Consider the following 24,583-nt stretch of genomic DNA (forward strand, 5'->3'; position numbering starts at 1 on the left):
TCTTCATGGCTACAGGCAGACGCGGAGAGCGTGTTTCCAAAAGAGCCATCTCCAGATGGATAGTCAAATGTATACAATTATGCTATTCATTATCCAACAAGACACTGCCTTCTAGACAAAGAGCCCACTCCACACAGCGCACAGGGGGCTACTTTGGCCTTTATTGCAAACGTCCCCTTAGACAGCATTTGCAAAGAAGCTACATGGAGCTCATTTCACAACTTCATTCAGCAATACTCCATTGACAAATTTCAAGACGGATAAACAGGTGGGACAAGCAGTTCTAAAACATCTATTTGCCGCTGCTCCTTCTCACAACCCACCACCTTCTCATAACACTGCTCGCTTATCTATGCATAGCATATGATCTAAACAGATTACACAAGCAACAGAAGGAATACATTACTCACCCTAATCGTATTTCTGGTGCTTGTATCTGCTTAGATCCACATGCGCCCACCCTTCCTCACCTGAGAGGGTGCAAAGATTTTAAATGAGCTTCTACATATATCTGCTTGGATACAACTGTTCTCGCATGAAACTCATGCTACCTCATGTCAGAAGAAAAACAATCTGAGGAACCTCGACAGGTGAGTGATCATGGGTACAGCGGACGTCACACTAATATTACTGGCACGCCCTGGCGACGTCCCTTTTCGAATTTTGAAAACTGTAATGCTCTGCAGCTTCCACTAGATGTCGGCCTATGCACAGCATGACTTCAACCTCGGCCTTAACGACCCCAAAGACACCCCCGCCAAAGCCTTAAAAAAAAGCTATCCACCCTTGGGTTCACACAGACCATCTCGAGCCCCACCCACTCAAAAGGCCGTACCCTTGATTGGGCAGTTGTGTTGAGCGACCCAATCAGCCCCACCCTAATCACGCCTCTGCCATGGACCGATCACCATCTCATTTCCTTCAACATCAACACCTCTAGAGACTCTCAATCTCCCACTACCTCTTCCAGCTGCCCTCAGGCGCAGCGCCAAACTCCTCACCCACGACAACCTCTCTCAGCACCTCAATGTACCTGCACTGCTCCCCCCTTTCGTGAATGACCCAGTTATCCTCGCCAACGACTTCAGAAGGGTCCTCTCCCAGGCCGTTAATGTGGTAGCTCCCCTCACTCTTAAGAAAGAAAAGAAAACTAAACACTGCAATGCCTGGTTCACCCAGGACCTCTTACAGATGCTAGGGAAAAAACGAGCGGCACTGACCATCTGGCGCAATAACCCAACAGAAGCCACCCATCTAGCATTCAAAACCTCTTCTAAACTCTACAAAGCTGCCATTACTGAAGCTAAGGCAACGTCATTCAATGCCAGAATCTCCTCTGCCAAATCAGGAAGCCGCGAAATCTTCTCCCCCCTCTCCAATAGTGAAGGATGGATCCTGGTGCAATGCGATCCAATCTGCAATGCTTAATAAACTTGAAACCTTACAAACCAAAATACTCAACCATCAAAAGGAGATCTCCAAGCTAATAACCAGCAGTCAATCCACTCCACCGACCAAGCTTCCTAACCCCACCCCCCAGTTTGATTTCAGAGACATAAGTGTCTCAGAGGTCATCTCTCTCCTCCAAACCATCAAACCGTCCAATTGCAAGGGGATGTATGCCCAGCGCAAGTAATTAAAGACTGTGCCCCCTCACTAGCCCCTATCATATCTGCATTCATCAATGCCTCCTTTCACTCTGGCCCACTAAATCTAAAGAAAGCCTGGGTTCGCCCGCTCCTCAAAAAACCCTCACTTGATCCAGCCATCCCAACAAACTACAGGCCAATCACCACTGTCCCCTTCCTTCTGAAAATTCTGGATAAAGCAGCCTACCTGCAAATACAGAAATTTCTAGAGGAAAACCATCTCCTTGGCCTTAGGCAATCGGGGTTCAGGCCACGGCATGGAACCGAAACAGCTCTCCTTGACCTGAAGAATCAAATTGATGACCTCAGAGACTCAGGAAAGCCTGCACTCCTCTTGCTCCTCGACCTGTCGGCAGCATTTGACTTAGTCAACCACAAAACTCTCTGCCAGCATCTATCCTCAATAGCTAACTTCTCAGACAATGCCTGAAAATGGATAGAATCATTCTTAAAAGACAGATCTATGAAGGTCTTCTCAGACTCCTCTTCTGGCGACCCCAGCACCATCAAGTGTGGCGTCCCGCAAGGCTCCTGCACGGCCCCCACCCTCTACAACCTCTTTACGAGGCCCCTGTTCAAAATCCTTGACTCCATGGGCATCTCGTATACTAACTATGCGGATGACACCCAGCTACTTATCCCCCTCTCAGGTGATTACGCATCTGACCAAAATACCTTAAACGCAATCTACTCAACAATTCAAACTTGGATGGCAGAAAACTGGCTCTGCCTTAATAGTGACAAAACTGAGCTCCTGCTGGTTGGCTCACCGTCCACCCGAAATAAACTGAACAAACAGTACTCCTCCTTCGTCATAGACTGTATCCCCATCACTGTTTCCCAGTCCATCAAAACCCTTGGAGTGTACCTTGAACCTGACATGTCCATGAACAAACAGGTCAATGCCATAACCTCCACATCCGCCTACTACTCCAAACTCATCAATGCGACCCGACCCTTCCTGTCCCAACAAAACTGTCTCACCATTGCTAGAGCCATCATTGGTTCGAGACTCGACTACTGTAATGCCCTATTCATTGGTACCACTGCCAAGAATATAGCCAAACTCCAAACTGTTCAGAATAACGCGCTTTGAGCTGCCACAGGCCTCTCGTGCAAAGACCATATCTCTGAACTCAGAAGACCAGTCCACTGGCTTCCTGTCAAGCAAAGAATTATCTTCAAAGCCTTGGCCTTGACTCACAAATGTCTCCATGACCTTGCTCCTACTTACCTAAGCCGCAGGATCACCAAACCCGTCTCTCAAAAACTATCTAGACTACAATACTCTAATCTCCTGTCTGTCCCTAGGACTTACAAAGCGCGTGCGGGCGGCTCCAGCTTCCCTTCAGTTGCCCCTACCCTTTGGAATGCGCTCCCTCCGCTCCTCAGAGCCATTGAATCCCACACTGTATTCCGCAAAGCTATCAAGACTAACCTCTTTCTTTGAATTCTCAAAACCTACCTGCAACGCACTGTAACATGTAACTACCGAAATGTTTTCAAGTATTTTTCTAGGGCGGCTTCACTGTAACCCTCAAGTAAGCATTCTTAACCTCTGCTCCAGCGCCTCGATGTCTGCGGGCTGTTTGTGCGCTTTACAAATTCAAATAAATACAATAAATAAATGTGAATCTAAGCAGATACAAGACCCAGAAATACAATTACGGTGAGTAATGTATTCCTTACTACTCACATTCCCTCTTGAGATGAGCCTGGCTGCTCAGCTCGCTACCAAAAACTGTGTAGTACAGACTTGTACCAAAGGTTGGTTTTGCTTACACCTGTAGACCTAATTGTATGTGGTGGTCCCTGAGGGTACTGCATGCAATTCTGCCTAACAACCCTCAGTGCAGTGGCACAGAAAAATTCCTTTGGATGTCTAAGGTTTAAATAACTTCTCTTGGATAACTACGGTTTCAAAGAGTAGTGAAGTGAAATTGACTTTACTTACATTTGCATCTTTACAGCTGCAGTATAGCACCCATAGGTGCCCATTTTGTCAAAATGGCCCCGGTTTTCTTTTTTCGCCATTTCTTGTTGGAAAGGTCCTTCTTGAGATTTAATCTGCGTGCCAAACCAGGTTTGGTCCCTTTGTTCGATTTTGTCTTTGACGGGGTTCACTGGTGAAGCCCGTCTCTGGCGTAGCTTGTCTGGCAGGACAGGAAGTGAGGGAGGTTCTTGAAACTCCTTGTGCTTAGTCTCCTTGGTTAAAGGAATGCACCCAAAGGTGATTGGCTGGCTGGCCTTGGAGGACAGACACCCTGCTGTGACAGCTAGGCTGCAAATTAATGGGAGAGACTTGCATAAAAGGCAGTCTTTTTAAAAGAAGGCAGTCGACCACTGGACAAAGGAATCCGAAGAACTTCGAAGAGAAGCTTGCTGCAACTCCTGGACTGTTTGTTTGCCCGGTGAAGACCTGCTGCAGTGCAGAAGCTCCGAATTCGCCTTGACTAGTGAAGCCCTACAAAGGACAACTTCTCCCTTTGGCTTGGTGGGACCAATCGACCCCAAGACTAACTCGACTGAAAATCCTCTCTTCTGGCTGTTTTTCCATTGCTGCTGCAGGAACCGAGTGCCAGGGGACCAGAACACCAGGATCAAGTTCATCGTTTAAGTCGGACCCGAGCTCCAGGAAGAGCCTCCAGACTCCCTTGAAGCAGGACTAACCAAGTCTGAACCACCTCAACAGAGTGCTGGACCCCAGAAGCAATGAAAGCCCAGAAGGTATCCGAGAACCGCAGTGGTGCTATTCGCGAGAAGCTGAAACTGCGTAGTGCCGCTAATTTGAATTTTGTTCTTTGCTATCTTCGAATTGTAGTGCATGAGTCCCCAGATGTCGTCCCTCCCACAACTGAGGCCTAGGAATAGGATCTGCCATACTACAACCTTAACATAAGCCAGCTGGAACCAATTTCTTCAGACCTAAGGTACTGTAAACTAAGGGGTAATTGCCTCTTTTTGTGTAGCTTGCTTGCTCTCAGTTGAGACTTGCATTTTCTGCCTTTTGAGTTGCTTGCAGCTTTGCCCTTCACAAGCCTCCCAGCTTGTTGCCAACAGTGTTTTTATTTTTCTTCAAAAACTTGCTAACATTGTGCAAGACATTTTACTTGCCTTCAAGAAGTGCCTCAGCTCCCCTAGACTTTGCTCAATTGACATTGGCTATCCGGGCTCCCTGAAAGACTCTTCTAACCTAACTGTGTTTTGATCTGTCGCTCCAAAGAGACATACATTCTTTACTTGTATAGCTGTGAAAGGGTTAATCTACATTGCTTTGGAGGGTACAAAAGTGCTTACCTGTTTGAGAAACGTGTTAACCATTGTTTCATTCCCTAACCTTTTCCTTTTGGACACCGAACTCCGTATTGCTTTAAATGTACCAGTGATATATCAATGTCCAGTGTCCTGGCAATTGAAGTCTCCACGGGGTGTAGGAAGTGTGCCATCCACAAAGGGTATATACTGATTTATTGAAACTGAGTGTATTATCAAGTATATTTAAGCGTTACATATTTGCTCCCTTCTAAAGAAGGCTTATTTCAAAACTGACTTATTAATTGTTTAATCCAGAAATCTTGCATAGAAGTGTTATTTGGATTCTTGTCACTGTGACACTCTATGTTGCAACTCTACAGCTCACATTGACCCCTCTTGAGATAAGCCTGGCTGCTTGGTCACTCTACCAACGTGTGTAGTACAGAATTATACCAAAGGTTGGGTTACCTATTGCCAAGAGGGCAAGGCTGGTGCAGTCTCCCACCGGGTACTGCATACAATTTTGCTCAACGTTAAGCTTGCAACAGTTTCTCGCTTTGATTCAATTTCTCTGCAGCCCCATTGTTTTTTCACAATGCACTTTATGTTCCGAATTGCTGCAGAACTGACCTTTTGGCTTCTTGCAGGTGCCGCCAGTAAAGGAATACCGTACACACAGAATGGAGGTCTTGGCAATGCTTCCAGTTCACAAATCTTGCAGTCCTCCATGCAGGATTCCTTGCTGTCTTCAGGGAATCTCGTTGATAACTTTTCTTTTAGTTACCAACAGGTGAGCAACAGTTGAGCAGCTTAAGGATTCAGACTTGAACTCAAGATTCCATTATGCTGAATGTATGAACTTTTAAAAGTTGGCAAAATTGTGTTGGGTACTTGATCACCTCCTCTACAATTCTTCTATGAAATGGCTTCAGGCATAGAATGGATGTGCAAACTTTAAACAGCACCAGGTGGGAGAGACATCATGGGCATATATTTTATTTCCTGAGTGTTTCACCAAGAATGTGGGCATTCCTGAATGATGTGCCATGCATAAGCAGCAAAGGTGGTAATTGAGGATGAATAAATGGTACAGGAAACTGGGAATGGGACAACATTAGCCAGCTGTCCAAGGAGGATAGTATATTAGCAGCAGGGTTGGTACTGAGTAGATGATGGGTCGGGCGGCTCGTCGTGGGGGTTCTGTAGAATTGTGAGAATGGGTAGAAGGTGGTACTGTTATGTAGAATTTCCATCCTGAGTGTAATTCTTACCATTTGGTGAGTATCCCCAGCACTTTTTCGTGCTGGACTATTGATTTGTATCGGACTGTCCCGAGTGGGAACCTTTTTCCTCACTCATTTTCTGTCACCGTCAAACCCTTTTTGTTTATCTTTGAGTACTTTCCTCCATCTTTTGGATGCATCCGTTCTGGGAGAGGTGAGTGTTTGGTCTGTCTTTGGCAGGAACCCTTGTGTGTACCCACCTAGGCTCCAGTGTGTCTGTGACTACCGGGAGCAGGGAAGGAGTTTGACACACTGCTGTTTTTTGTCTGCTGATGTGCCTGAATGGAACCAGTTCCCACCGGGGGTTGGCTGTCCTGATTGGAGTGTTTGCAGAAGTGAATGAAAACTGAATAAAGGGTGAGGTTCCTGAGGCAGAAGGCAAGTCAACCACTGGAACAGAAGATTCAAAGCACAAGACTACCAGAGACTCGAGCAGACCCTCCCAGTAACTGAAGTGACCACCACTGCTGCCCTGACCCTGTTTTCTTAGAGGAGCTCTGAAGAGGATGACTTCCCTTCCCATTGGCTGGTGGGACCAACCAGCCCTAAGACGAACTGCAGATGGGGCCATTCCCTGAGGTGCTGTGGCCTGCCAGAACTTCAAACCGCGAATACCAGGGGACCTCCAACCCATTTGCAGTGCAACATCTTTGCGTGAACAAATCCTTCCAGAGCTTTGGTGATCTCCAGTTGGAACTCCAGAGACACAATCCCACTTGTCCAAGTCCCTCACCAGAGTGCAGGACTGCAGAATCGAGGGAGGTAACCGTTTGCTGTTGGAGCCGATAAAAAGGTGCCAAAATCGAAGATGGACGTCGGAGACAGAAGACCTCTTTTAGGGAGAATTCTCAGATTTGCTCATTCCCTTCTGCCTTGGAGGCCCCAAGCGCTTTTGCTGGACTTTTTTTATCCTGAAGACTGACCTTTTCCCACTTTCATGCATTTTTCTTTGATTTGAACTTTTTCTTTTGGTTTTGGAGTCTGACTAACTCCATACGCATCATCATTTTACATTGTGACACACAGCACCCTCCGTGCAGTGTCAGAAATCCTTTGGATTTCTGATGAGGTTTAAATACCTTCTCTTTGATAACTACAGTTTCCAAGAGTAGTAAAGTGAAATTGACTTTACTTACATTGTGGGGTGCTTGGAGGGGTTAATTAGTATGCCCTTTGTCTATCTTCATGTTAGGGAGAATTGTCAAATGTGCCAATTCCCTCTACCTTAGAGACCCCAGCAACTTTGCTGGATTTTGGAGGACTGGATTTTTTTTTTAACCTGGAGGGGGACCCTTTTCCCCACTCCCTCGTGTATTTTAATGTGATTTCTGAGCTTTGTTTCTTTTGGTTATGGAGCCTGACCACTCCATGGGCATCATCTTTTACACTGTCACACAGCGCCTTCAGAGCGGTGGTACAGGGAAGTCTTTCATATTTCCCAAAGGTTTGAACTACTGTTTCCCAGAGCAGTTAAGTGAAATTGACTTTACTTACATTTGTTAACTTGCTAGACCCAGCACACACTATCTTACAATTGGGTGCTGAAGGGGTTACCTAGTATCCCCTTTGTCTAGCTTCTCGGGTAACATTTTTATGTTGCCCTTTCCTCACTGAATGGCTGGTGGCAGTGGTTTCGTTTTTACTACCGTGGTGTGCATTTACTGCGGGCAGCGTTCACAGCTGCAGTAAAGCACCCAAGGGTGCCATTTTTGCCAAAATGGCCCTGTTGTCTTTCACCATTTCTTTGTTGAAAGGTCCTTCTTGAGATTTACTTTGCTCGCCAAACCAAGTTTGGTCCCTATGTTAATTTTGTCTTTGGTGGGATTCACAAGTGAAGCCTGGCTTTGGCTCCAGGGTGTCTGGGATAGCCAGAAAGTGAGGGAGGTGCCCGAATCTCCCTGTGCTTAGTCTCCTAGGGGACCCAAATGCACTCTGTGATTGGCTGGCTGATTGTCCGGCAAGGAAAGCCACCCTGCTGGGTGACTGACAGCTAGGCTGGAATGAAAGGGAGAGGACTTTATAAAAGGGGTCTTTTGGCTTGGATGGCAGTCGACCACTGGACGAAGGAATCTGAAGAACTTAGAGGACGCCTGCTGCAACTCCTGGACTGTTGGTTTGCCTGGTGAAGCCCTGCTGCAGTGCCGAAACGCCAAGTTTGCATCGACTGAGAAGCCCATGCAAGGACTTCTCCCTTTTGAGTTGTGGGACCAGTCCACTCCAAAGTAAGCCAACTGGACATCATCTCGGAGCTGGTTGAATTTCCTGAGTTGCTTCTGGAAACCATAGAGCCAGAGAGAGGAACACCAGTTTGTGTTGCTTTTAAGTTGGCCAAGAGCTACAGGAAGATAGTCTGGACTACCAGGAAGCGGGACTAATGGAGCCTGAGCCCCCTTAACAGAATGCGGGACCCTAGAAGCAAGGTAAGTCCACCTCGACAGCCAGGAACCGCAGTGTTGCTATTTGAAGTAGACACGAGGAGCTGAAACACTGAACAGCAACTGAAAGTGAAGTTTGCCTGTTGCATGTTTTGACCGGCCCGGTGCAGGAGTCCCTGACGTCCTCCCTCTTGTCCCCACGACTGAGGCCCAGGAACAGTGAGATCTGCAGAGCTGTACAGGAACAGGAGTCCTCTGCTGTATGTTTTTTCTTCATTTTAAAGGTACTGTATAAAGTCTAAGAGCTTACCTCTTGCTGTAGTTACTTGCATCATCTACTACTCGCGCAGCTTGTGGCCCTACATTGAATCATCTTTTTCTTCAGGCTTCTGAAACATTGTGCAAAGACTTTTCCAATTATCTTCAAAGAAGTGCTTCAGCCCATATAGACACTTGCCTATTGACTTTAGCTTAGCCTTTTTTAAACTGAATGACTCTTATTGGGGGATCTGAAAGTATGTACCTGCTTAAGAAATATTTGTTATCTTGTTTGCACTAATCTTTTCCTTTTTACTTTCTCTTAACTAATTCGGAATGCCAACAGTAATACATTAATGTCAATAGCACCCTAGTAATTGAAGTCACCTGAGGGTGTAGGTCTCTGCTGTATGCCATCCCAAATGGCTATTTACTGGTTCTGAGCTAAGAAATGGTGTAATTTTGAAGCGTATTTGGTGTTTAACAGTGCTCCCTTCTGAAGAACGCCTATATTAACTGACTGGTAAATACATTAATTGTTTTTATCAAGAAACCCTGTGTGGAAGTGTCTGCTTGAATACTTGTCACTGTGAACCTCTGTAACTCCCCTACAGCTACATTGACCCCTCTTGAGATAAGCCTGGCTGCTCGTCCATACTTCCAACCTGTGTAGTACAGACTTATACCAAAGGTTGGTTTATTACTGCCATGAGGTCAGGCTTGTTGTAGTGCACCCTAAGGGTACTGCATACAATTTGCCTAACACTTCTCATGTGACATTTTTCTTGTTACCCGTTCTACAATTAATGGCTTGTGGCAGTGGTTTACTTTTTACTACCATTGTGTTTCAACCGCAGGCTGCAATTGCAGCTGCAGTAAAGCACCCATGGTGCCCATTTTTTCAAAATGTCCCCGGTCTTCTTTATTCGCCATTTCTTGTTAAAAAGGTCCTTGAGATTTACTCTGCGTGCCAAACCAGGTTTGATCCCTTTGTTCATTTCGTCTTTGCCTGGATTCACAAGTGAAGCTCCGCCTCTGGCTCTAATATGTCTGGCAGGGGCAAGAAGTGAGGGCAGTGTCTGAAACTCCCTGTGCTTAATACCCTTGATTACAGGAATGCACCCAAAGGTGATTGGCTGTCTGTTAAGGACAGCCACCCCGCTGTGTGATTGACAGCTAGGCTGGAATGAATGGGAGAAACCTGCATAAAAGGCAAGGCTTTTTTGGCTTGGAAGGCAGTTGACCACTGGACGAAGGAATCCGAAGAACGTGGACCAGGCGCCTGCTGCAACTCCTGGACCGTTGGTTTGCCTGGTGAAGCTCCGAATTCGCCTCTACTAGAGAAACCCTGCAAAGAGGTCTTCCTTTTTGAGTTTTTGGGACCAATCAACTCCAAAGTAACCCCGTCTGGATATCCTCTCAACGCTGGCTGTATTTCCAGTGCTGCTGCTGGAACCTAATTGCCAGGGAGACAAACACCAGATTGTGTGCGTTGTTTTTAAGTCTGATCCGAGCGCCAGGAGATCTTCCGGACTTCCCTGAAGCTGGACTGACCAATCCTGAGCCACCTCAACAGAGTGCTGGACCACCAGATGCGAGGAAAGTCCAGAGTGGTAGCCGAGAACCGCAGTGTTGCTATATGCTGTCAGACGCGAGGAGCTGAAACACTGAAGAACCACCGAATTGAAGTTTGTCCATTGCTGCCACTGACCTTCCCATTGCAGTGCAGGAATCCCCAGACGTCTTCCCTCTTGTCCCCACGACTGAGACTCAGGAACAGGATCTGCATAGCTATACAGGAACAGAAGCTAGCTGGAACCATTTCTTCTAACCAGAGGTACTGTAAAGTCTAAGAACTTACCTCTTGTGTAGCCTTACTTGCTTTCAGTTGAGACCTTTCTTGGTTACCTTGCAGAGTTGCTAAAACTTTGCCCCTCACAAGCCTCCAGCTTGTGGCCCTTAAAGTGTTCTATTTTCTACAAACATTTCTAAAATCATTGTGCAAGACTTTTTACCTACCTCAAAGATCTTCAGCTCCCTTGACATTGTGCAATTAACATTGGCTGTCCTGGCTCCCTGAGAGATTCTTCTTTACCTCTGACTCTGTGCTTTATCTTTTCCCCAGGAAAGGGTTAATTTACTGAATATTGGAAGGTTTATGAAGTAGTTGTTAACCTTTGTTGTATTCCTCTATTCTATCTTTTTCACCAAACTCTGTATTGCTCTAAATGTACCAGTGATAAATCAGTGTCCAGTGTCCGAGCTGTTTAAGTCACCTGAGGGTGTAGGACCTGTCTGTGTGCCATTCACAATGGGTATCATCTTATTTAGATAACTGAGTGTGTTTTGAAGTGTTTTAATTGTTACATATATTGCTCCCTTAGGCTTATACAGCTGACTGTGAAATACATTAATCATTGTTTTATCAAGAAACCTTGAGTGTAAGTGCTTATTTGAATAACTGTACTGTGAAACTGTCACATTACTGCTCACATTGACCCCTCTTGAGATGAGCCTGGCTGCTCAGCCACACTACCACCCTGTGTAGTTCAGACTTGTACCAATTGTTGGGTCCCTATTGCCAGGAGGTCATGGTTATTGTAGTGCACCCAGAGGGTACTGCATACAATCGTGCCTTACAAGGATGAACAGCACCAACAATAGTGGGTAAGCACTTTTTAGAGGCCTAGAGGCTTTAGCAGTCCATCACTATCTAGGTATGAGTTCTTCAAAGTCAGATTGGGGGGGGCAAAGCAGGTAAGGCACAGTTGAAGAAAAGTCAAGTTCAAGAGGGCTCTTCTAATGCACATAAGTAGCAAGGTTTTGTTGGTAAGAAAAGGTTCAGGGACTTCGTAGAAGGTTCCCTGACTATACACAAGTGACGTGTATGAGGTAACACCCAAACACTGGAATCGTCACTCCAGCAATCAAGGAGGGACATCTCCCTGACAGTCCCACAGTACCTTAGGAGTGATGAAGATGAAGCTAGATGCCTTTAAGATGCAGCAGCTGTAGACTCTCCTCTTCCTTGTTCATGGTGACAAAAGGAAGAACTATTGAAGAGATTTCGCAGCAGCAGAGAGAGGGGACTCCAGCAAAAGATGATTGTACCCACCTTGGGAGGCAGTCCTCTTCGGGGCTGCCCTGTCAATTTGAAAACTGGGTTAGGATAGCGGTCACTTCGGCATGCCGCTTGAAGATGCTGTAGGAGTCTCTGGTCATCTTCTGTTAAGTTCCATTGGTGGACTTGTCTTTTGCCTCAGGATGCTTGCCTGTTAGCCAGGAACCCAGTCAATCAACAGTCATGCAACATTCAAACTTTTGAGGACACCCAGCCTTCCAGTTGTAACTGGTTCCAAGCAGCAGACCAGAAGACGGATGAGGGAAGTTTTGGGATACTCCACCTGCTTCCTGTCCTCAGACACTAGCGATTCTGGCTTTACCAAGGATTCCTGGCAAAGACAAAACTCAAGGACATCCCCCCCCCCCCCCCCACCATGCACGGCAGAAGGACCAAGAAAGGACAGGCCATCTTGATTTTTCAAAAAGACTGCCACCATTTTGGGTCAATGGTGAACCTTTTGTGCATTACCGTGTTTGTGAACAAGCTAGGGTAGGAAAAATACACATGTCGATAGGATATATTCACTGCCACCATCCATTTAGATGAGCTTGTCAATGTAGCCAAAATTCACAGGAGCAGTGAGAAAAGAGATGGTGTAACCACACAGCACGCCACATAAGGTGGTGTGTGCTAATCTCACAAAAGAAAAGTTAAGAAGGCTAAAAAGTATCCCCCTATCCTTGAACATGTTCTCACAAGGAAAATAAAGAACAATAAAAAGGGAAGCACAAAGGGCTCCAAGCAACAGTGCACAATAGGTGTTAAGTGCTGCAAAAGTAAATTACAGATGCCTTGGAAAATGAGCACGACTCCACGAGCTAAGTACAAAAATAATGAATAAGGGTACCCATAGTCCAAGCAAAAAAATGAGTGGGGTGGAAAAAGGGTTGCCTCATTCATAACAATCAAAACATCCCTAATGTGCTGTAGTCTCACAGGTGCAGGAGATTAGGCATTGAAATTAAAAATCTCCCTAACAGCCGTCCAACTGGTTCTGTGTTGGGGTGAATTCTCAAACATTTGCTAATTCCTTCACCTTAGAGATAACTCCATAGGCATCTTTTTGTTACACAGCACCCTCAGTGCAGTGACACAGGGATGTCTTTTTAGACTGCCCCAAGGTTTAATTGCCTTCTCTGGGATAAACTATTTCCCAGATAATTTAAGGTTAAATTGACCTTTCCAAATTCCTAGACCCAGCACACACCATCTTCCTATAGAGTGCTGGAGGGGTTACCTAGTATCCCCTGTGTCTAAAATACTCATGTAGCAGCCAAATGCTACCTTTTTCTATCAAAATGACTGGTGGCAATGGTTTTACAACAAACTGCCATGACTTTTCGCGACCGTTAATACTGGTCGCTAAAAATCATGGAAGCCATGTTTTTCAAGATGGTGCCTTAAACCCCTTTGTTTAAGTAGATCCCGGTCTTTTTTCGCCATTTCTTTTTGGAAAGGTCATTTTAGTGTTTGTTTCTGCGCGCCAACCCAGGTTTGGTACCTTTGTTTCTATGCTTTTGAGGGGCTTCAGGACTGAAGACGGCGTCTGGCATGAGTGTCTGGGATGGGCAGGAAGCGTGGGAGGTGCCCGAAACTCCCTTTTCTTAGTCTCCTAGGATACCCAAATGCACTCTGGCGTGATTGGCTGTCTGACTGTCCGGCAAGGACAGCCACCTTGCTGGGTGAGTGGCAGCTAGGCTTGAATGAATGGGAGAAAACTATTTAATAGGCAAGTCTCTTGGACTGGAAAGTAGAGTCGACCACTGGAAGGAAAGAACCGAAGACTAGCTGGAAGATGACGGCTGCTGCAACTCCTGGACCGTTGGTTTGCCCGGTGAAGCACTGCTGCAGGTCCGAATTACAAAGTGCATCTCGACAGAGCAGCCCCTTCAAGAACGACTTCTTCTTTTGAGGTGGTGGGACCAATCCACTCCAAAGTAAGCCACCTGGATACTCATCCCAGAGCTGGTTGAATTTCCTCAGAGTTGCTGCAGGAAAACATATTACCAGGGAGATCGACACCAGTTTGTGTGCGTTACTTACAGCCACTGAAATAAAGCTTGAAGTTTGCAATCTTTTGACTATCCCAGTGCAGGAGTCCCCCGACGTCCTCACTCTTGTCACCACGACTGAGGCCCAGGAACAGCAAGATCTGCAGGAACAGAAGTAATCAGCTGCCTTTTTCTTCATTGTAAGGTACTGTAAAATAAGACTGAGTACATCCCTCACGTGGTGAAAGTGCTTGGAACATTTGCTACTCAGTCCTAATCAGCTTGTGACCCAGCATGAGTCATCTTTCTACAACCTACTCCTAAGAACTTGTGCATAGACTTTTCTGTTTACTTACCAGAACTGCTTTATCCTATCCACGACTTTATCCCATTGACTTTGGCCTAGCCTATTGAATTGACTCTTCTGGTGAACTCAAAATAGTTGCACTGTCTAAGAATAATTGTAACCCCTTTTATGTTCTGATAAACTTTGTCTTTTACTCCTCTTGAGAAGTATTCTGAATGCCAACAGTAAGATATTCATGTCACCTGCACCCTTGTTACTAATGTTACCTGTGATTGTAGGTTGTCTGTGGGCCATCCCAAATGGGTCTTATCTGAGTGTACAGTATTGAAGTTTCTGATACTTGTTAATCTGCTTAGAATCACATGCTGTGCATATGGCCCGACATCCAGTGGTAACCGCGGAGTATTGCATCTTGTCTTTCGGGGGCCAAAAGGGGCCGTCGGCATAGGCGTGTCTGTAACACTATCTCTATCGTGAAGTGTGTAGTACCCAAAATCCCTCACGCGCCGAGGTCCCTCATTGTTTTTTTTTCTGCCCAGATAACTGGCCACCCTATAGCGGAGCTCTTAATAGAGACCTTGTTCATCTTACCGGATTGTCGGTTTATTCCCCGTTAAGTCAATTCGCCCAACAAGAACATCTTCGACGAAGACTACGGGGAATAGTCTACGGTTGTGGATTTAGGAGCCTAAGATCCGGCGGCCGTATTTTCCTTGTGGTCGGGCCCTCTGGCCGACCTATACAGTAGGGAGAGTGGGGTCGGGGTGGCCATATTGTTTAGTATGTCTTTCCTCCTTTCCCCTCTTTTCCCTGTCGGTGTGGTCATCCTTCCCTTTTGCTATGGAAAGGACTCCTTTTAGATTCTGCCCTAAGGATAGGGTCAGATATCCTTGGAAGGACGAACACAGGACGTGTAATGCCTGTCTCCCCCTAGAGCACGACGAGAAGCGGTGTGCGGCGTGCAAACTCCTTCGGCCTAAGACCCTTGAGGAGCGTTGTGTAAAGCGGTGGGCCGTGTACAGTATGTCATGCGTGGAGCCCCCCCAAACCCCACCCCCCCGCCAGCTGAAAGTGACGGGGGTACTTCAGATGACCAAACGTCCAATGCGAATGTTATAGACCTTGAGGTGCACGCTTCTAGGTCCGCCACGCCCTGTTCCGACCCTTCCAGGCTCGACTCTGATCTTGCTACAGGCACTACTCCTGGCGACAGGGGCGTACAAGCGCATCACACTAAGCACACAACCCCTACGCCAATTTCGACGCCTTCGTCGAAAAAGGCGAAAGGGCCAACGGGGCCGCCGAAAACTTTGCTGGTTCCCTCGGATCGTTCAGATCCCAAGCCTCCCCCGCATCCGCCTCAGCGTCTTGCGACTGGGAAATCGAAACAAACTAAGGGCGCTACTCCAAAACCTACACGCGTCGAAGTTCGGGAGCCTGACTATGTCCAAGGCCTCAGTAGGCCCTCTACCCGGAAAACGACCGCTAGGCCCCCTAGTGCCGCGGATGGTATTACAACTGCCGACAAATCATCGGAGCCTTTGTCTCACGACGATTCAGCGACTAAAGTAGCATCGGAAGAATCGCAGCAGCGGTGGGTCTTACTCCGGTTCCGCCTAAGGTTATGGGCCAAGCTGCGGAAAAGATTTAGGCGGATTGGGTTGCCGATTCCGATGAGGCTTACGTAGATAGTCGAGAGCCTCTTTCCGACACCCTGAGAGGTTCCTTTCGACACTGCAGTTCTCCAGCATTGGATCTTTCATGGATTCACTTGCTTAGAATATTCCCCGTCGACAGACTGGGAACCCTCAGTAAGCTTATAAAGCCTTTTCCCGTAGGAAAACGTTTGAAACTTTTGTGTCCTATCTACGTCGTTTTGGGCTGCGCACGCACGCCCCACTAGGACGTAGTGGTATAAATGCCCCGCCCCGCGGCTCCCTTCAGATTTCAACAGTCTCCAAAGTGGGAACACCTTGTGTATTTTCTACTTTGTTAGGTTGTGCTGTTGCGGTTTTTTCTCCTAATGTCGGGGAAAGCACTGTTCTGCCAGTGCGCTATGTGCGGACTAAAGGTCTACGAGGGGGACGGACATATGGACTGCATTTACTGTCTGCACCCTCATCACTCGGCTGACAAGTGTGACATATGTAAGGGCTTCTCCCAGAAGACTCTTAAGGATCGGAGTCGCAGACTTGTCGCATGGTTGAACAACGGAGTGGGGGCATGCCCACCTTTGGAAGTCCAGGGACTCTTCTTCGAAGAAGGCCACTTTGTCCTCATCTTCAGCGAGGAAAGACAAAAATCTAAATCCTCCTCGGGCGATCGTCATAGATCGACCTTGAGTCGAGAGACCGAGAAACGCAGGTCCAGTTCGGAAAAGGCGGGAGCAACGCATAAGCCTGCGCAACCACCACCACCGTTGTTGACAGTTGGGAAGTCGTCATCTACTTCTCTGCCGCCGTCGCAGTTAACATCAACTGGTCCTGGATTGCAGGTGACGACGGGGCCAACTGTTGGTTCGTTGACAGACACCCCTCAAGAGGCCTGGCGTCCAGAGGTCTACTACCCAATTTAGTCTACTACGACACTCTTCTACAGCAGGAGGCTTTGTATCCTCGGGAGACGAGGGTGAAAGGATAGCTGCCCCTGCAGACCTGGGGTTACAACTTACCACACCTTTCCCCGGGAGCATTCCGGGCTCTACCCCCCCCCCCCCTGATCAATCCGCAGTTTTTTGTCATTGGAGGTTTTGTCCACGCTGCAAACACTGCTGAAGACACTGGATGACAGACTGCCCCGAACAACTCCAGCCAGGTCAGTCGTCGAGGACCCGGGCCCGTCTCACCGCCCTCCACCTTCAACCCCTGTGGCAGAGCCTCCGGTGGCAAATCTGTCGGCCCCAAGCCGCGAGGAAGGGGAACTGTTGGATTCGTAATCAGGCAGCAGAGCGTCGTCAGTGGTCTCACTTCCCCCCTCCAGGGATCCAACTTGGGAGTCCGATGCGGAATTGGATACCCCGAGGAGCCCGGCTCAGCACAGAATTTGGCCTGACCCAAGAGGAAGAGAAGGACTGGTTTTTTTTCAACCACATGGGCAAAAGGAGGCGGTCAGTGTTTTCAGTTCCCATCCTACATCATGTGTGGAAGGAAGGTCTTCAGACCATGCGTCAACCTTTCTCAGAGCCAGCGGTGACGGGTCGCCTAGAGAAAAAATTCAAAGCCCCGGACTCTACTCCCAAGTGCCTTTCCTCTCAACCAACACCTCACTCTGTGGTATCGGCGGTGGCGACGAGAAAGGCAAGGGCTCAGCACAAGTGATGCTAGACGCCAGGATGCGTTCGGCAAAAAAGTCCTTTCGGTAGGTGCTACCACAGTGAAGGCGGCCAATTCGCTCGCCATAGTTGCTAGATACGACAGGGAGATGTGGCATCGGTTGGCGTCCATACTCGAACACCTTCCAGATGAACATCGAAAAGCAGCTATGTTGCTGGTCAGGGAAGGTGAGGAGGCTTCGAATCACGCCATTAGCATCGCAGTGGACCTTGCAGAGACGGGGTTTAAGCAAGTGAACAACGGTTTAGTTCTCTGACGACAGGCATGGCTGAAATGCACCAACTTCCGACCGGAGGTGCAGTACAAGGTACTCGATATGCCGTTTGAAGGAGACTTCTTCGGCGAGAAGGTCGACGAAGCCCTGAAGGGCATGAAGGAGGACTCGGACACAGCGCGTTCCTTGGGGGCCCTCCAGTGGTCGGAGTTTCCAGTCTTTTCGTCCCTTCAGAGGAGCATCGGGGAATTCCAGATTTTCATCGAGGGACTGACCCTTCAGTAGGCCAGCATATTCCTCTCAGTGATACAGGCGAGCTTCGGAAACGGCTAAACGTCGCCGGGACTACCAGGACCCCAAGAAAAGAGCGAGTTACTCGTCGACGAGGGATAAACAGAGTAAAGATCAGCAATGACGGGCATCGGAAAGTTCTGGGGGGCAGAGTATCATGTTACATCAACGAATGGGAACTGATAACAGATCAATGGGTGTTGGACACTATAAAATACGGTCATTCCCTGCAATTCCAGAGCAACCCTCCGCATATTCCACCGGCGTATGTAGCTCAATCCCATATGAGCGTGTTGCTGCAGGAAGTGGCACTTATGCTACAAAAAGGGGCTATAGAACTTGTCCCGTCACAAAGGGGTCAAGGGGTTTATTCCCGATAATTTGTGGTGAAAAAGTCAAATGGAAAGTGGCGTCCCATCCTAGACCTGCGCGAACTAAACAAGTCGCTGAAAAACACAGTTCAAGATGCTCGTGTTCCAGGAGGTGATCAGGTCAGTTCAAGAAGGGTATTTTTTGGCACGTCTGGACCTGCAGGATGCGTACTTCCACATACCGATGTGTCGGCGACACAAGAAGTACTTAAGGTTTGTGGTAGGGCGGACTCACTACCAGTTCACCGTTCTTCCCTTTGGACTGAAATCTTCCCCCAGAATGTTCACAAAATGCCTGGCTCTGGTGGCAGCCTGGCTGAGAAGGCAAGGCCACCATGTATACCCGTATCTCGATGACTGGTTGGTGAGGGGGGGTCCTCCCCGGCGTCTATGCACAAGAGTCTACAGGACATCATGAGCCTCTTGCAACGATTGGGGTTTGCAATAAACTTTGAAAAATCCTCGTTAACGCCGTCCAAAACCTTGGTGTTTCTGGGTGCACAGTTCGAGACCCAGTTGGGGTTAGTCAGACCATCCCTCGACAGAATCAGGCTCAGTCGATTGGCAAGTCAATTGAAAATCAATTCCAGGCTGTCGGTGAGAAAATATACATCAACCCTGGGAGCAATGGCGTCCTGCATTCCTCTGGTGCCCAACTGCCGCCTTTTCATGAGGCCACTGCAACAGTTTTTGGCGGACCGTTGGACGCAAGCTCAGGGCCTCTGGTCAGACAGGCTGACCGTCGACGACGACTAGCTCCTATCAACTCTTCGGTGGTGAAAGAAAGTTCAGAATATTTACAAAGGGGTACCCCTTCAGGAGCCGGAGTTCCGATTCACTATGGTGACGGACGCGTCCCTAACTGCCTGGGGAGCGCACATAGTTACTCTGCAGACACAAGGCCGTTGGTCTCAGAAGGAATCTCTCCTGCACATCAACGTTCTGGAATTGAGAGCGGTCCGCTGGGCCCTGAGGGCCTTCCTGCCTCACATCAAGGGATCCACAGTGAGAGTTCTGACAAACACCACAGCAATGTTTTACTTAAGGAAACAAGGCGGCACGCGATCCAGAACCCCCTCCATCGAGGCTCAAAGTGTGGCACTGGGCTCTGAAACACAATATATCCATCGTAGCTCATCACCTGCCACGAGCAGGCAGACTCGCTCCGCAGAAATATGGACCAGATTCACGAATGGGAAATGGACACCGGTCAATTGTTGAAGGTCTTTGAAAAATGTGGGTGACCTCAACTGGATCTCTTTGCCACGAAGGCGAACAGGAAGTGCGAGATGTACGCCAGCAGGTGGCCACAGGAATATTCGGTGGGAGAAGTGTTTTCCTTCCCGTGGACGGGCAAGTTCCTCTACGCCTTCCCTCCGTTCCCTCTGATATGGAGAACTCTGCAGTGGATATGCAGATACAGGTGCCGAGTCATCTTGATGGCGCCGTGTTGGCCGAGGCAACCATGGTTTTCCGACCTGCTTCATCTGTCAGCGGATCGCCCGATAGCGTTCCCGGAGGTGCCCAACCTCTTGTCCCGGGACAAAGGAACGGTGTGGCATCACAACCCGAGCAGCCTCAACCTCACAGCTTGGCTCCTGACTTTTCAGAATTTGATGCCTTGAATATTCCCTCGGACTGTCGGAAGATATTACAGACTGCGTGGGCCCCGTCCACGAACCAGTCTTACAGGTGTAAGTGGAGGAGATTCTGTACGTGGTGCCAAGAACAGGCAGGAGTGGAACCTCTGAGGGTTACTCCGGAACATATTCTCCCGTATCTACTACATTTGGCGAGAAGTGGTTTGTCTTTCATCACTGAAGGTTCATCTGGCGGCCATCTCCAGGTTCACAAGAGGGAGGAAATCAACGCCCTTGCTTAGTGACAGGTTGGTGAAACACTTCATGAGAGGTTTATTCCGGACGTTTCCCCCGGTTAAGCGGTTTCCACCGACGTGGAGCCTTAACATGGTACTTGCAGGGTTAATGAAACCACCCTTTGAGCCGATGTCCACGTCGTCAAAGTTTTTATCATGGAAAGTGGCTTTTCTAATTGCCATAACATCGGTTAGACGGATCTCAGAGTTACAGGCATTGGTCATAGACCCTCCATAGCTCAGATTTTTCAAAGACAAAGTGGTCTTGTCTACGAGTCCTCGTTTCATACCGAAAGTTCCTACGACTTATCATAAACATTCCTCCATTGTCCTGCCCACCTTCTTCGCGACTCCCTCATCAGCTGCGGAGAAGGTCTTGCATACCCTGGATGTCAAGAGCCCTAAAATTCTACCTTCATCAAACTCAACTTCGATCTACGCAGCAACTCTTTGTTGCATATGGGCCTTCGACGAAGGGGAAGGCAATTTCAAAACAAGGACTGGCACGATGGGTCTCGTCGACGATTGCCTTCTGTCACTCAAAAGCGGGAAAACCGCTTCAAGGATGTCCGAGCTCATTCGACCAGGGCGACGTTGTCGACTGCATTGTGGGCGGGGGTTCCACTGACAGACGTTTGCAGAGCGGCAGCATGTTCAGTGCCCCATACATTCACCCGCTACTACTGCCTCGACCGACAGCATGCGGACAAGATTCAAATGGGACGAGCTGTCTTGCAATATCTTTTTCAATAAGGTAAGCCCTTCTCTTTGAGGAGGGTCTATGGTGGTTTATATATGTATTTGTATAGGCATATATATATATATTTCTGAGGCTTGTGGAATCTGCTTAGATCACATGCTGTGCATAGGCCGACATCTAGTGGAAGCTGCGGAGTATTACAGTTTGTTTTTCGAAGTCGAAAAATGGGCGTCGACACAGGGCGTGCCAGTAATACTATCCCTAGTGTGACGTCCCCTGTACCCATGATCCCTCACGCGTCTAGGATCCCCAGATTGTTTTTTTCCGCCATTCTGGTCGGAAGCACTTCATCGGAGTTCCCTGGCTTTGCCATAGTTTCACTCTAAATTAATTCTAATTTGCCCCGTTTGACCAACCTTTCGTCGATCAACATCTCGACGCCGAACCGGGGAGGAGATCAACGTCGAATACCCGACGGATTGGGCCTTGAGGCTTCCGCCTCGGCTCGGGCCTGGGCCGCTGGCCTCGGCCCTACAAGTAGGGAGAGTGGGGGTGGTACACTTCCACACTCGACACCTTATTACCTACACACACTTGCCCGCTGCCCACAGGCGCGTATGGAGGGTACGCCCTTTCAGTTTTGCCCCAAGTGTAACAAGAAATACCCTTGGGTAGATAAGCACGCTACGTGCAACCTTTGCCTACCCAGAGACCACCCCGAGACGGGTTGCAGGGCCTGTAGCAGGTTTAAGGCAAAAACTCTTAAGGACCGCTCCACCAAGCGTTGGGCCCACCACGCCAAGCTAGCAGCTATGGAGGCGGAGGGTACCTTCAGCGACGGCAGCGACGCCGAACTTTCGGACGGCGAGGGCACCAAGGCGTCGAAGGACAGCCGAACGCACGTCCCCGGCCTCGGAAGGTCGTCCGTCCCGGCGACTATGGGGAAGTCCCCCGGCGACAAAAGCGTTACACATACACACGCTAAACACAAAAAATCCACCCGAGATTCGACGTCGTCGAAACCTCGGAAAGAGGCACAGAAGGAGCGGTCCGAAAGGACGTCCTCTGGGCGGTCCCGGTCGAGGTCGCCGCACGACGTCAGGCAAGCCTCCACACTTGCACAGAGTGCCTCGACCATTAATATCCCGGAAGATCAATCGTCCGGAGACGAACACGACTTCCACCCCCAGCCTGCACCCCAGGAAAAGGGTACATCACTTGGGAGTAAAGAGGGGCCAGTTTCGAAGGCTAGTTCGAAAGACAGGGATTCCACCTCCGATCCTCGACGCCAGGCGTCGAAAGATAAGGGAAAGGGGAAACACACTTCCACCCACGGGGAAGGGGGTAAACAGCAAAGGAAACAACCCTTGCAGTCCTCCACTACAAAAGAACTGACCAAGTCTTCTCAGGGCCAATCCATAGAAAGTCCCAGCAAGGTCACCCCAAGCTCAAAACTCTGGTCATGCGAGGACATTGACAGAGTAATGTCAAGGATGTCTTCCTTGGCGAATTTTTTCGAAAGACACCCTGAACAACTCCTAGCTTTAAACCCTCAGGAAGATGCTCCCTCAGGGTCTAGGGACCCTATCCCCTCAAATAAAAGACCCCGGGTCGAGACACCATTTAGGCCTTTAGACCCCATCGAGGTCCAACCCTATTCTTACCTCTTCCCTACAGACCAAGGAAACTCTTCCCTTATAGAAGGTCAGGAAATTGACACGCCAGAAGATCCTGCAGGATCAGATTATTACGGCGAAGACGAAGACGAGGATGAGCCAGAAAATAGCCCAGATATTTTCAGAATGGACTCACCAGTCGAAAGGGAAGCCCCAGTGTCTGACTCCCCAATAGATAATCAGCCCCTCCTGAATGAACTGCTCTTTCGGGCAGCTAACCACTTCCACATAGACACACAAGGTGTCCAGGAAGAAAGGGACTTTGCGGAAGAACTAATAGGGGAAAGGAAGCCAGTAGCCCAGACCATTCCCATCCTAAAATCTGTTCAACGCAGAATAGCACCATCCCTTGTCAACCCAAACCTGACAAGACCTGTAAATCCGAGAGTGGAGAAGCTGTTTAAAGCAGCCCAGTCGGACCCCCTATATATTAGAGGTCAACTTAAGCCAGACTCTCTAGTAGTAACCAACACCCGCAAAAGAGCTGGTACACCATTATCTTCCTCTGAGGCTCCCCCCGACAAAGAAAGTAAAAAACTTTATGGTTTTGGCAGGAAAGTAGCTTCCACGGCAGCCTACCAAGCCAGAATCGCGAATTCCACCACACTGTTGGCTAGCTACAACTGTCACCAGTGGGAAGAAGTGGCAGCACTAATAGACTCTGCTCCCGAACCCCTTAAAAGCCAGCTAGCTCGCATTTGTGCGGAAGGAAGGAACGTGTCAGGCTGCACTGTAAAAGCAACTCTGGACGCCGCTGACAATGCGGGTAGACTTATAGCAGAGGGGACTGTCATCAAAAGGCATGCTTGGTTGAGGCAGTCGGGATTCAAAGCAGAAACACAAGCTGCGCTCTTAGACAAACCAGTGGAAAGTGATCTCCTGTTTGGGAAGGCAGTCGAGGACGCTCTAAAAAACGCTAAGGAAGAATTCGACACCCTCAAATCCCTTGGCCAGTTAACTACCAAACCACCTAACCAAAGAGGGAATGGCAATTTTCGTCGCCCCCGCGGCCAAAATTCCAATAGAGGAAATAGCTACTCCCACACCCAGGGTACACAGTGGAACACCAGCTCACAACAGTCTACCCAGGCGTATGGTAGGGGTAGTAAAAGAGGACGGGGTAGAGGCAGAGGCAGCCCCAGTAAAGGAGGAGGCACGCCTCCACCAAAGCAGTGACGCTCAGTTCAGGGTCCCTTCCCATGCAACCCCAGTAGGGGGACGAATATCAAGTTTCACCCAGGCATGGGAAGGGATAACATCCGACAGATGGGTGCTGTCAACAGTATCCAATGGGTACTGCATAGAACTACTGCAACGTCCCCTAAACCATCCTCCAAGACAAAAAGTCCACTCTTTACAACATCAGAAGATCCTCCTCGAGGAGATCGCCATTCTGCTAGAAAAGGACGCGATAGAACTCGTCCCGGGACACCAGGTAAACAAGGGTATCTATTCAACTTACTTCCTTGTGCCAAAGAAAGATTTAACAATGCGCCCAGTTTTAGACTTACGGCCTGCCAACAAGTATGTCAAGCCCCAAAAATTCCGTATGACCACACTACAAGAGGTAATCCCACTCCTAAAAAAGGGGGATTACATGGCAACCTTGGATATGAAAGATGCCTATTTTCATATTTCCATGCTCCCGGCGCACAGAAAATACTTGCGCTTCAAGGTGGACAGTCGCCACTACCAATTCAAGGTACTGCCCTTCGGGATAGCTTCTGCACCAAGGGTATTCACCAAGGTACTGGCGGTGGCAGCTGCACACCTACGCAGGGAGGCAATCCCAGTGTACCCTTATCTGGACGACTGGCTCATAACGGGGGAAACCCCAGGAATCTGCAGGTCAAACATTCAGAGGACCATCGACCTCCTCCA

The 24,583-nt window shown here is 48.5% G+C and overlaps 1 protein-coding gene across 3 annotated transcripts in view; it reads left to right on the forward strand.

The window, feature by feature from the left end:
- RAVER1 (ribonucleoprotein, PTB binding 1) overlaps positions 1-24,583 on the forward strand; it is a 402,256-nt gene that overhangs the window by 222,235 nt on the left and 155,438 nt on the right. For all 3 annotated transcript variants that reach the window (XM_069604092.1, XM_069604093.1, XM_069604091.1), the window contains one exon: positions 5,552-5,694. In XM_069604092.1, coding sequence (XP_069460193.1) covers positions 5,552-5,694 — 143 coding nt within the window. The remainder of the gene's footprint in view (positions 1-5,551; positions 5,695-24,583) is intronic.

This window comes from Ambystoma mexicanum, chromosome 3q, assembly GCF_040938575.1.
Source record: "Ambystoma mexicanum isolate Mex_15411 chromosome 3q, UKY_AmexF1_1, whole genome shotgun sequence".
NCBI classification, from domain to species: domain Eukaryota; kingdom Metazoa; phylum Chordata; class Amphibia; order Caudata; family Ambystomatidae; genus Ambystoma; species Ambystoma mexicanum.